The sequence below is a fragment of the Echiichthys vipera genome (genome assembly GCF_963691815.1).
Source record: "Echiichthys vipera genome assembly, chromosome: 14".
Classification (NCBI taxonomy): Eukaryota; Metazoa; Chordata; class Actinopteri; order Perciformes; family Trachinidae; genus Echiichthys; species Echiichthys vipera.
The window spans coordinates 17,844,755-17,857,048 of record NC_139839.1 but is presented as its reverse complement, the minus strand read 5'-3'; the positions used below and the strand labels follow the sequence as shown (position 1 = coordinate 17,857,048).

The 12,294-nt window shown below is 38.8% G+C and overlaps 2 protein-coding genes across 2 annotated transcripts; both read left to right on the top strand.

The window, feature by feature from the left end:
* Nucleotides 1–515: 515 nt before the first annotated feature.
* Nucleotides 516–10,502, top strand: rnf121 (ring finger protein 121). The gene is made up of 9 exons (XM_083926519.1): nt 516–646; nt 2,082–2,119; nt 3,058–3,199; nt 4,599–4,753; nt 4,842–4,949; nt 6,324–6,444; nt 6,543–6,676; nt 7,830–7,931; nt 8,783–10,502. The coding sequence occupies exons 1-9, from the start codon at nt 569–571 to the stop codon at nt 8,901–8,903; spliced, it is 999 nt and encodes a 332-aa protein (XP_083782645.1). The 5' UTR covers nt 516–568; the 3' UTR covers nt 8,904–10,502.
* A 317-nt stretch (nt 10,503–10,819) lies between these two features.
* LOC310956690 (interleukin-1 receptor accessory protein-like) lies at nt 10,820–12,161 on the top strand. The gene is made up of 5 exons (XM_083927020.1): nt 10,820–10,854; nt 10,951–10,992; nt 11,072–11,134; nt 11,280–11,406; nt 11,606–12,161. Exons 1-5 carry the CDS (start codon nt 10,830–10,832, stop codon nt 11,793–11,795), a joined length of 447 nt encoding a protein of 148 aa, XP_083783146.1. The 5' UTR covers nt 10,820–10,829; the 3' UTR covers nt 11,796–12,161.
* The last annotated feature ends 133 nt before the right edge of the window (nt 12,162–12,294 follow it).

The following is a 12,294-nucleotide window of genomic DNA, read 5'->3' as shown; positions in this document are numbered from 1 at the left end:
ATGCTTAGATTATATTAATACTCTGCAATATAAACATAATGGGAAGACTCTACATCATGTGTCCATGAAGGTTTAAAAGCAGAAGTACAACCGGGTGATACAACCATCAATTTCAGTAGCACTGACAACCGTTGAAACAGGTTGCACCATTGAAGAAAGGTAAAAATAGAAAATGAAAATGACATAAAACTACACGTTTAAACACAGTAGATATGATAATGGGTAGCATATTGCTCTTTCATATTGCTGTTGAGGCTCTAATTTTAATTGACTGGTTATTTCCTCTTCGCCCCCCAATCAAGTTTCAAACATTAATCTATGTAAATAGCTCTTTCTAAATATAAAAAGCATACTGTCTTGGAGGAATCTGTTCACTATCCAACACTAGTGAGCGCAACTTGCAATCTATGACTCGACTTCAGACACTTTATCTGACCTACATTATTTGACCTACTTTATTTCCGAGTTTTAGTTTGAAAGGGGGAAAGAGCCAAACAAGCCCGGATGTGACGCTATTAGATGTGTTGCTAATGCTAATGGACCCGGAACGGTAAGCAGCTCTCCGAAGATGGCCGGGCTGTTTGAGGTGGAGGTTGATGGTGTAGAGCACGACCATGGACTGGAGCAACACGATGAACCGCACCAGGTGAGAGTCATTCTGGCGGATGAAACCGACGGGGATGAATTTATACGGCGGTTCTAGCTGTTAGCTACCGTTAACTACCGTTACTCTCGGATCGCTATGCTAAGCTAGTTAGCGAGCCGGCTAACGTTCTAATCTTGTAACGTCAGTTGCTTCCTTCTTGCCAAACTAAAGTCGCGTTAACAGACGGTCAGACGCTTTTTAAAGGCAAAAAATAAAGTTAGCATTTATTATAGCTTTTCACACGTGTATTTTCACTGCTACGTTCAAAAACGAGCTTTACAAATGAAGCTGATGTGGCTGATAGGGTTAAAGGTCACGTTTTTGCCTTTTCTGTGCAAAGGGCCAAGAGGTGTCAGTTTCAGACCAGAGGAAACAAACAAACAAACAACTTCCTGTGGGATCTCACTGCTGACAGACATATGGACAGACACAAGCAAGCAAGCAACCACATCATTAACATTGATTGAAATGATATCTATAGCATTGTGTATATGACTAACAAGTTGTGGCAGTTAAATATACTAATATGACATGAATAGTATTAATAGTGGGAGTTATTATTTTCTGTGTAAAGGGCCAAGGGGTGTATCAGTGTCAAACCAGAGGAAACACACCAACAACTTCCTGTTGGATTTCAATCTTTTGGTCAAACGAAACCTAAGTTAGATGTCAATCTGATTCCAGAGCAGGAGCTCACGCTGTGCAAGAGACACCACCGAGTGAACTGAAACGAGCGTTAGAAGCTATTACAGTTGCTCATGTGTTGGCGTAGTTACTAAATGTGCAACAGAGTCAACATAGCTGCATGGCTGGCATCACTAGGCTGACAAAATACACACTGGATCCTTGTGTCTGGTTCACTGATTATTTAAGTGGATGTGGTTTGAATGGAAATGTGTCCTGATGGTCTGTTTTGCACCTATTGTGTAAAGTGGTTGTGCTTTAAACAAATGCACAGAGACGTTTGCATTTGATATATGCCTACATGTGGGATGCATAAACTAGTATCTAGTCCTAATAATGTTCCTTTGTTAAATGTAAAAAGCAGCAAATGATTACTCAAACATGTATTGTACTGAGCAGGATGTGTGATTTCAGTATGACACGGCTGAGAAACTGTAGCTGAATACTTGTTATAATGTAGCCACTGGTATCCTTCATTCATTTGCCTTTTTGGCAGATATGAAGCTCATTGCTGCAGTTCCTGCTGCCAGTCGTTCATTTCAGTCATGGTAAAGCAGCTAAACGAGCCCAACAACTTGGGAGGGACTGTACTAAGATCGCTCTTGTTTAATTTTGATATTTGTTTTGTTTCTGTGTTCGAGTGAGGTTTATACAGGTCATTGACTCTGCTCCTTTAATACCAGTTTGTTCAGCTGCTTATTTGGTATAGTGTCAGTAATTGTCATTATTTTGTCCTCCTCCTTTTTTTTAGTTTGATGTGTCCAAGCTTTCACCAGAAGAGAAGTGGAGGTTTGTATATTTGCCACGCGGATAATGCTGATATTTTACATACATATGTACTATAATTTTCTCTCTAAAATGCACTTGGAAGAAAGCAGTGTCAGAAATTAAAAGGGCAAAAATGCCCCAAGAAATGTGATTGAGGGGAAAAAATGTAATAAGAAATATTATATAATATAAATATTGTATATAACCAGTTTAGGAAGATATCCTAACCCTACATTAAGCTGTCATTGTAATTTCCTTTTATTTCTGATTCCCTCTCTTAATGCACATTCAAACAAGCTGCGCTGTTGCATATAAATTCACTGATAAAAAGCAGTGTGCTGTCTATCTACTCATGTAAGCACAAGCTAGTAATAACTGTATGCACTTTCATCTGGGCTCAATTCACATTAAGAAAAATAGCAACTTTGTGCACTAATTGCTATTTTTTTGCCCCCACAATTTTGAAAATGCCCAGGATTTTTAGGCAGTAGGGTTAAAAGTTGCATACAAAATATTTTTGAAATATCTTACGCTGAATGAAAGGACCACTAATCTGTACAACAAAAAAATGTGTTTTTTTAAACTCGGATGGAGAGTTACACTTGCAAGCATTTTAATTCATTAATACACACAGTTTTTGGTTAAGAACTCCAACATCCTAATCGAGAACTTATAGCACAGGGATTTCTTTGCGCCCACTACTGACAAATGAAAAACAAGGCAAAAAATATTGTGAACCGTGAGGTAGGCCAGTCTTGGAATGCAGTAACAGTTCATGATTTCTGCGTATTGAAGTTCACATGTTTCAAACAGTTCAGTCATTGCCATTAGGAGACACCCCTAGGCACATCTATACAGCACACCTTTAAGGGCACACCTTTTCTGCATTGTTATGGAGAAAAAAAACGTGTGGCTCCTAACAACGTAACATTAGTTGAGCATGTTTTCTTTTTCCACAGGGTGGAACATGCAAAAATGCATGCCAAACACAAAGGTCATGAGGCCATGCACGCAGAGATGGTGCTGATCCTCATAGTCACCCTTGTCGTCGCCCAGCTAGTCCTCGTGCAGTGGAAACAGAGACATCCAAAGTCCTACAATGTAAGACACAAGCACAATGTTTGAAGCTCTGTGTGTGAAGTTTGGAAATACCATCTTGTGAAGACACATAATTACTGTGTTTTGGATACAGATACAATTGAGCTAGGTGTTTGTGTGTGTTTGCATTGATGGGGGAGGAGGGGATAAGAGAACGTTTTCTTTTTTTTCCTGTCATGTCAGCGTATATTGTTTCATGTATCAATACCTGTTTCCTTATATAAAGATAAGTATGACACTTTCCTTCTTATCCCAAACCATTCAAATATGACACGTTTATAAAAATGTTTGATTTTAGGGATAAGTATCAAAACCTAGTATTAAACAGGCCTGCTTGGGCTAAATTATTACAGACTCTAATGTTTATAAGCTCCTACATTACCGGCTCTTTGATCGGTTTAAACATAGTGGTGTCATTTATTATCACCTTGCATCTCATGCGTCGATGCTGAGTGCCTCTAACTACACTTGTTACCATAAGTGCAACAAAATCTTTGTGAGTAAAAGGCCAATACTTTATCAATCAAGGCTGTGTTTTGGCAGGAATCTGGCGATATGTTTCGTATCATGATGCAGGAGGTACGGCTCAGTTTATTACAATAATGTAAGGATGGCGATGTATTGGGATTTTTAAAATCTAATTTGAGGAAAACTGTCATAGTATAAAGAGCACACCACCATATGCATATAATGGAGTGAAAGTGACACTGCTGTGTGGCAGTCGGGGTTTAAACGACACAATCAACCATGCCAGTTTTTCCCATGCCAAAATTGAGTCTGACTTTGGAGCGTTGTATAGCCACCTTCCAGCCAATTAAGCATGTCATGGTTAGTACCAGTGGATTTCTTAGTTATCTAGTTTTATATAGTACCACTAGCTTCAATGTAGCTTTTAAATGGAGCCCACTACAGCGTCTTAATTATATTAATGGCCGCGGAGATCACTGGTGGCCCCGTGGGTCTCAGAGGCTTAGTTTGAAATGGAAAGTATTTTTGGGAATCTATACAATATCACAAAACATAACGCGATACTCGAGTGTATTGATATTTTCTTACCCCCTATTATCATTACACCGGTTCACAAGAGAAAATTGATCATTCAAACTGATCAGTCTCATCCCCGGCCACTATGTAGAGACAAGCTAAAACAGAAGCTGTCTGTATATATTCTGTTTATTTTAGTTAGCCTCATAACTTAAAAATCTTGTGAACTTAGCTGCTATCTGAGACAAACCAGCCCCTCCTCCCTCTAGCAGCAGTACCTGCAGGCAGTGATTCACCTCAGCAGAGTGATACTGACTGATATGTTACCCGTCCCTTTTTTCTGATGGTGGTTACTTTTTCTTTTACTTTTTCTCCCTGGCATACATGCATCTTTTAACATCGCTCTACTGTCTTGCAGCTGGTGACTCTGTTTCAGATGTGGGTAGTTCCTCTCTACTTCACTACCAAACTTCACTGGTGGAGGTTCCTGACCACGTGGTTTATCTTCTCTGTCATCACAGCGTACATCTCCTACCGTGCCACTCGCAAGCCCCTGGCCTGCACCACACCGAGGTATAACCACCGTTTACACCTAATCAAGTCCTGTAAATGATGTGGATTGAACTGTCCATGACGTATTCCTTCTCGTTGGCGGCTGTAGGTTGGTGTATAAGTGGTTCCTCCTCCTCTACAAGATCAGCTATGCCACAGGAATAGTTGGATACAGCGTCGTCATGTTTACACTTTTTGGTATAAACCTAATATTCAGGTATGTATTGTTCATTTCATATAATGTCAGTGGTGCTGAATGAACCATTGCCAAACATTTCGGGGGACACGACTTGCACCATTGCAAATAAAATCCTTCAGACTGCAGGCTGTCGTTGACAAGAGTAGTCTTCTTTTCCAGCTTGCCAGGATGTATGATGGTCTTGGTCCCACATGTAGCACTCGACTGCCACTAGATGTTGATGTTTTGCCTTTTTTAAATACCCCCTTTGATCATCACTGCTCCTGTAACATCCACCAGTCATCAGAATCCCTAATTGATAGGTTCTTTAATATCTATCTTTTATAATCTGGCTCTGTAGCTGTTTTTAATGCATTGAGGCGCCCACCAGAATTACAGAATCTGAATGACTATCAGGAGAAAAGAGCAAATAACACTCCCTGCTCCATGGTGTTTACGAAAGGCAAGTTTATTTGTATGGCTAAATTCAACAGCAAGGTCATTCAAAGTGCTTTACATAAAACATTAAAATCATTGTAAAGAACCACATCTAAAAATAATTAAAAAAAAATAAAGGTAAACTCTGATTGTATGGGAAGTAAATATCATGTGATAAAATAAATACATGTTATCAATGCACTGCCACTTTAAGATATTGTCATTGCAATGACACACACACTTGCATAGTTATCACTTCCCTTACAGAGAAATGAGTTTTTACATTTTCTTCTTCTGACACACAGAAAGTGGAAGTTACGTTTTGCAGATTTTTAAAACAAGCATAAGTCCTAGGGTAGTCCTCTCACTAAAGCCTCCGAATGAACAAAGGGCTGTTTTAGAGGTTATTTAGCCATTTACCAAGTCAATATGTTCTTGACAAAGAACCTCTTATGTTAACAAACATCTATTGTGGTTACAAGAGTTTAGCGCGGCTGCACCACAATACCTTTGTAATTGGTTCAAACTTCACTTACTACACTTATGCTTCAATATTGAGTTTTTAAACCAAATACATTTAAAATGTTACATTTGTGTAATGTTTCACAGTTGTTAATTCAAAACAGGGACTTCTGATTATATTTATAATCTCAGTTGATGTGTCTGTGTGTAAACATGTAAACGTTGCTGTACACTAGGCCGATACTGACTCAAATAGCTGAATCGGGTATTTTTGACAATTGGGCTGATCTATTAAATTAAATTCTATGTTCATATACAATATACCAGGCATTATAAACTGGAAGTTTAATTCCCGTGGGTGGCTCGGACCGCACCTGTCTTTGAATTCGGCCTTCATTTCAATTCCTACTACAGACCTCTAAAGTTTTTGAAATATTAAATACTCTTCTAAATTAAAGGTGATGTTGAACACCACCTGAGCCTTCATTCTCATACAGTGCATTCTCTGTCCAGGATAAAGCCGGAGGATGCAATGGACTTTGGCGTTTCACTACTGTTCTACGGTCTGTACTACGGGGTCCTGGGAAGGGACTTTGCAGAAATGTGTGCAGACTTCATGGCTTCAACTGTTGGTGTAAGTAGACAGACTGCAGCCACTGTGGCTTTCTGTGGAAGTAGCAACTGTGAGCTAAAATGTCATTTTGACTGTTCTCTCTCTTTTTTACTTTTCAGTATTACAGTGCATCTGGCATGCCAACCAAGCACCTCTCTGACAATATCTGTGCCGTTTGCGGCCAGCCCATCCTCGTAGATGTCAGTGAAGAGGGGATTATTGAGAACACGTACAGACTGTCCTGCAACCATGTGTATCCTTCCTTGTGAGATATAGACATAGTTTAATGCTACTATCTTTTTATCAGTGGGAGAGAAGTTGTTAAAGGTCTAGTCTGTATTGTTAAATCAATTCTCTGCTCAAAAGGGAATTGGCAGAGTTGACCTGACCTTTATGTCAGATTGTTGATGTTATGGGCGTCTGTTCTTCTGAACTTGCATTACTTCCCCCGTTGTTATCTTCCACTGTAAATAGCACGCAAACGTTCACAGATTAGTGTAGAACATTGCATGCTGTGAGTAATAATTATACAGCCATTTTATATGTCTGCAAGCTGATATTTGCACTGACATAACTTTATTGGCAATAAGAGAAAAAACTCTCAGGACATTACAATATTACAGGCTGCAGTTTGGCAGCTGTATCACAGTTTGTGAAATCTTTTTTTTTAGTCTAGATAGTTTGTTATTCTTTATAATAACTGAACTTCCCATTTTAAGTTTACCGTTCAAAATAATATTGTTATATATACAGTATAACATTGTCTTATGTTATATTTACTGTTGCTGTTAAATTCCATAATATTATTCAATTGCAAAAGATGATAGAAAGTAATATTATTTTTTTATTATTAAATTATTTATTATTATTATTTTATTATTAATATATTTGGATCATCAACACAAACACTGTAATATTGTCCAAAGCAAAACTGGCCAATATATTTTATACTGATTTCAGTATTTTTTTGATCCCTGAAATATTGACATTGGGATCAGCTCCATGAACCAAAATTGTAGGGCTTCTAGTGATTATGAGTTGACTTTCAAAGCAAGTTTCTTAGTCACATACAGTCACATACACAGTGCAGCCTGTATTGAAATGCTTTAGTGCCTAGCAGAGCAGTTTAACACTGCATCATTAATGCCTTGTCTGCTAGTTCAGTTCCTGTGAACCAAACCAATTTAGCTAATCATTTCTTTCCCTGTAAGGTATTAAACTAATGGTTTTTAAGAACAAATTAATGTTAATCAAACTTGTCGATGCACACTGGCTACAAATATAACAAGTTGTCATATTTGAACAATAAGCAGCCAAAAGTATGATTTCCAAAGTATTGACATTTTGAGACAATATTTGAACTGATGCTCACATCCTGCCGTGCCGAGCCTTAACTCCACATCCAGGTTCCACGAGTTCTGCATTAGAGGATGGTGCATCGTCGGAAAGAAGCAGATGTGCCCGTACTGCAAAGAAAAGGTGGATCTGAAGAGGATGTTCAGTAACCCGTATCCTTTTTAAACTGTGTTATTTCACTTTGTTTGTTTTTGAGTATCCTAATGATTGCTGAATTAATTGGTGTACAGGGGTTAAACCAAAGAAAGCAGTTTGTTCTTAAAGTTGTCCAGGAGGAAATGTGTACAATGCATTGAATTAAAGTGTGACAGATGGGACAGTGTTTGGCTTCCTTCTGTGGCAACAGCGCTTAGAGCTCAGAGCATTGGGGCCGACGGATGACGCATTGATTGCTGCCATGGAGGGAAACCACACATTGTTCATTCTCACACACTGCTCGTACTACCATGACAGAGAGCTGGTTTAAAAGGAGTTGGTATCCCTTTAAGTAATATATGAATTCAAAACCGCTCTTTCACATGGTGCATGAGAACTTGAGCCCTGGGCTTAGAGATCGTCCATAGTAATGTGCACACTGGGACCGTGTAGAGGACAGCAGGAAGTAATAGATCCTAACCTAAATTGGGTTATTTTCACAGATGACATCCAATCAACGTCCAGGAAACCCAGTCATGCCAAGTTACAGGAGAAAGATGTCTTTCTTGTAACTGAGGGGGAGTTTCCACAGCAAAGTTTAGGTGGATTTTTCAGGCTATTTGGAATGAGATACAGTGTGAAATAATTATAGGTTGTAAAACAAGTTCCTGTTCCTTTTTGTGGCTCAGATTCTACACTTCAGAAAACTGTGTTAAATATATAATAAATAATGCCCTTTACAGAAACTAAAAGTTCACAGTACTACCACACACTGGCCATGTGCCATAAAATGTTATTAAGGCTTTATAGTTTCCATTTTTGATTGCTGTTGAAGGTTATTTTTTCCTTAACCCATTTTCTTTTTTAGCTGGGAGAGGCCACATGTCATGTATGGACAACTTTTAGACTGGCTTCGGTACTTGGTGGCCTGGCAGCCGGTTATTATTGGATTTGTGCAAGGCATCAACTACATCCTTGGTCTGGAGTGACCTTCAACTGTCAGTAAATGGACATAAACGCCATAAGGAGAAGATATGCACTGGCTCAAAAGACTGAGGGCCTAACATTGAACTAAAACACCAATAAAAAGTGTCTATACTTTTTTGTATATATTTATAGGCACATATCTGTATTTACAGTTTATTTGAATTTTATTGGTAACCTGAATTTGGATATCTCTGTCAATTACCCAGAATTTGCTTCACTCCGAGTTACACCTTCATAATTGGTTTGTGCATCTTATGGCCCAGTAAAACGGTTCTAAATATCACTACAAGGTGCTTTTTTACTAATTTAAGTCTTAAGTGTTAATTCTTAGTTAAAGGGTCGCGATGGTGTTTTTTATCCTCTTGTCTGATGGCTATCTCACATGGGTAATAAAGACTGAATGGACATCAACATCAGTAATTGCTTTCATAGTCCACAGACTTCCTCTGGAGTCATTTTGCCACAAACGTATTCACTCATAAAGCTGTTTGACATTGATTCCATGAACTCAAGTGACATAAGTGAGAGTTTCCTAAGCACAGCCAGTCAGGCGTCATGTGACGAGAGCTGCCATCATGGGAAAAAAATGCTATGCGTACATAAACGGAGGATTCCTCATACAGTAGTTGATCAGATGGAAGTGGAGGTTACAGGATTTCCAAATAGCCTGCTGACTCATCGATACCACACAGTCATGTTTAGTTTGACCTTTAACCCTCGTAAAATATATCACTCCACTAAGTTTGTATGATCTGAAATGGAGGAATGTCAGCCTACCAACCAAGATCTGCGGTTTTCACTGGCACAATTAACTATTTGTACTTAAAGGGCCAGTTCACCTAAATTACAAAAAAAAAAAGAAATGGCACCTTTAGTTGCTTCTAGCCATACTGATAGTTTTGGTTTTGCTGTGCCAGATGTTTTCTTTGGAACTTCTTTCTACCAAAGAAATAGTCCCTGTGAAACTTGTTGACAGTTTGCTCTGCGGATTATTCAAGAGGCTCTGGAGTGACATGTTGCTGTTTTTAATTTTTGATTTTTTTTAATGCGGAGCACCACTAACATAATTTCTTTCACCTCAGGGTGTATTGTGGTGGAAGCCTAAATCTCAGTAAGGCCAATGAAATTCAAAACTATCTCCATGGTTAAATACCTCTAGACGTAAGTGTGAAAATATAGATTTTAAAATTAGATTTCAATTTTGGTTAACTGTTCTGAAATCGGAGTGACCGAGGAAGCACAAACCAAAGCTATGCTACCGGTTAGTAACTTGACTAAAACCATTGACCGTTCAAACGTTGTAGAATGATCCTTTAACTCAGTGAGAGTGCTGATGTTGCCAGTCTTATTTTTATGTGATCTGTTCAATCTGAGGTCCCTTTATAAGTGTATTTGGTATTTTCTCGTCCAAAGTTGCTGGAAGGTGGCTGGTTTTTGCAGGTACTGGTCACAGTACACGCCTCATAACGCCAGCTCTCTATTGCTTGGACCTCTTTACCAACTCGCACAGTAGAGGAGCTGTGTACAACAAGGCTAACATGATCATGATTTTGTTGTCAAATGTTTTGATTAAAGTCTGTTAATAAATATTTCTTGGTTTAGATTGTGTGTAGATGTCTATCTTTGCATCCCTGAGGTTTCTTTTTCCAACACGTGAAGCCAAGTTTTGCTCCACTGAATATCATAAACTGAGACAATTGGAATCACAAGACTGACTGGTGAATTAGTCAGAATGCTCGATTTATGTAACCAGTGTGTGTCAACAAACTGCCAAAAACATGCGTGGGTTAAGTTTGTGAGGAAATCCCCATGTACCGTATGTCCATGCATTGTGTTTGAGTGGGCGTAGGGAAGTGGATTGTGTTTGTGTATATATAGTAATCCTAAACGGCAGTCAACAGCAAAGAGCCCTCACTGGAGGAGTCAATATGAAGCTGGCATCCGCTGTCAAAGGTAATGATACACAGTGATACCAGCATCAGTCTTTTTCACTGTATTCTGGCATTGGTTGTGAAAGTTTTTTTTGTTTTGTTTTTATCTCTGCAACAGCTTTGGGATCTCTGTGTCTGCTCCTTGCAGATGGATTTCCAGGTACAGTGTATGTTGTGTATGACAAAGTTGAATTCATATGCAATTCTGTTTTTTGTGCTAACCAAGTTTTGTTCTTCAGTTTCTGAGTATCTATCGCCAAAGATCATTGGACCAGATCACATCAAAATAAAAGCTCATCCAGGTAAAACATGTTTTTCTTTTTTGGTATTTACAATTTACAGAATCTGTTATTGGGCACTTTTATTACAAAGCTGTTTTAAGGGGTCGTGGTCATTTATTGAGGCTATAGTTATTTTATGTGAGTCTGGATGTATTCTGATTTACAGGTGAGCAGCTGTTCCTTCACTGTGAAGCTTTTGCAAACTGCGAAGATGTGACACTCATCTACTGGCTCGTCAATGGCTCCTTCCCCGAAGACCTGCTCAGCAGCGGCAGGATAGTAGAGTCAGAGGAGTGAGTATTATGACTTTTAACTTTAATGGAGATAACCTCAACAGAAAATCCATTATCAATACACAATTTGTTAGCAGTGAAGCTGGAGTGTATTTTCTTCAAATTAAGTTTTGCTCTTAAAAGGCCGGACAAAGTAATGATTGATATAGCACCCTGAAGTCAACCTGTGAACAAGCTGTAACGACCGTGTTTGTTTTAGATCGACTCTGGAAGAGGGCGCTATCCTACAGAGGAGTTTGCTGCTGAAGAACGTCACGAAAGAGGACATCGAATCCACCTTTACCTGTGTCGTGGCAAACGCCGCTGGAATGACCCAAAAGAACATAATGTTAGCAGCAGCAGGGAGAAGTGATTGTCATTTAGGAAAAAAGAGAAAACATTTACAGTAACTGAAGTAAAAGATGGAATGGGGTGAGCCGTTTTACTCTTATCTCACAAAAGTCAACTTTATCTGTGAATGTATTATCCTGTGTTATACTGTTGGGGTTGGGAAAGTTGGATTAAGAAATGTACAGAATTCTGGGTGCATTTGGTTTCACAATGGGACGTATGCATTCGATTTCTTCCCAATAGCGAGGGCAGTAGTGTTAAAACGCAAAAAGCTACCCCTTCCAATTGTCTGGGAAAGTATTCCGGTGGACCTGGAGTATATTATTACCCTCTCCTAACAGAATCACCCTCTTTATCCAAGGAAACACAACATCCAGAGGCACGTTTTATGTGGAACTGAATGCACCCTGAATTTCTGTAATTTAGAGGACTCTACCACACAAAGTTACCATCTACTGAGAGCAGAATATATATTAAATATTCTAACAGTTAATTGTATATTGTTTGATTGTTTTTGCATCATTCTGGTGTCTTTATTTACTAACAAACCATCTTAAA

Bases quoted from the DNA above. Each gene is read 5' to 3' on its own strand.
- LOC310956690 (XM_083927020.1), top strand. From the start codon at position 10,830: ATGAAGCTGGCATCCGCTGTCAAAG. The intron at 10,993-11,071 runs GTACAGTGTATG...TTTGTTCTTCAG, and splicing joins CCTTGCAGATGGATTTCCAG to TTTCTGAGTATCTATCGCCA. The intron at 11,135-11,279 runs GTAAAACATGTT...TCTGATTTACAG, and splicing joins CAAAATAAAAGCTCATCCAG to GTGAGCAGCTGTTCCTTCAC.
- rnf121 (XM_083926519.1), top strand. From the start codon at position 569: ATGGCCGGGCTGTTTGAGGTGGAGGTTGATGGTGTAGAGCACGACCAT. The intron at 647-2,081 runs GTGAGAGTCATT...CCTTTTTTTTAG, and splicing joins AACACGATGAACCGCACCAG to TTTGATGTGTCCAAGCTTTC. The intron at 6,677-7,829 runs GTATCCTTCCTT...CTCCACATCCAG, and splicing joins AGACTGTCCTGCAACCATGT to GTTCCACGAGTTCTGCATTA.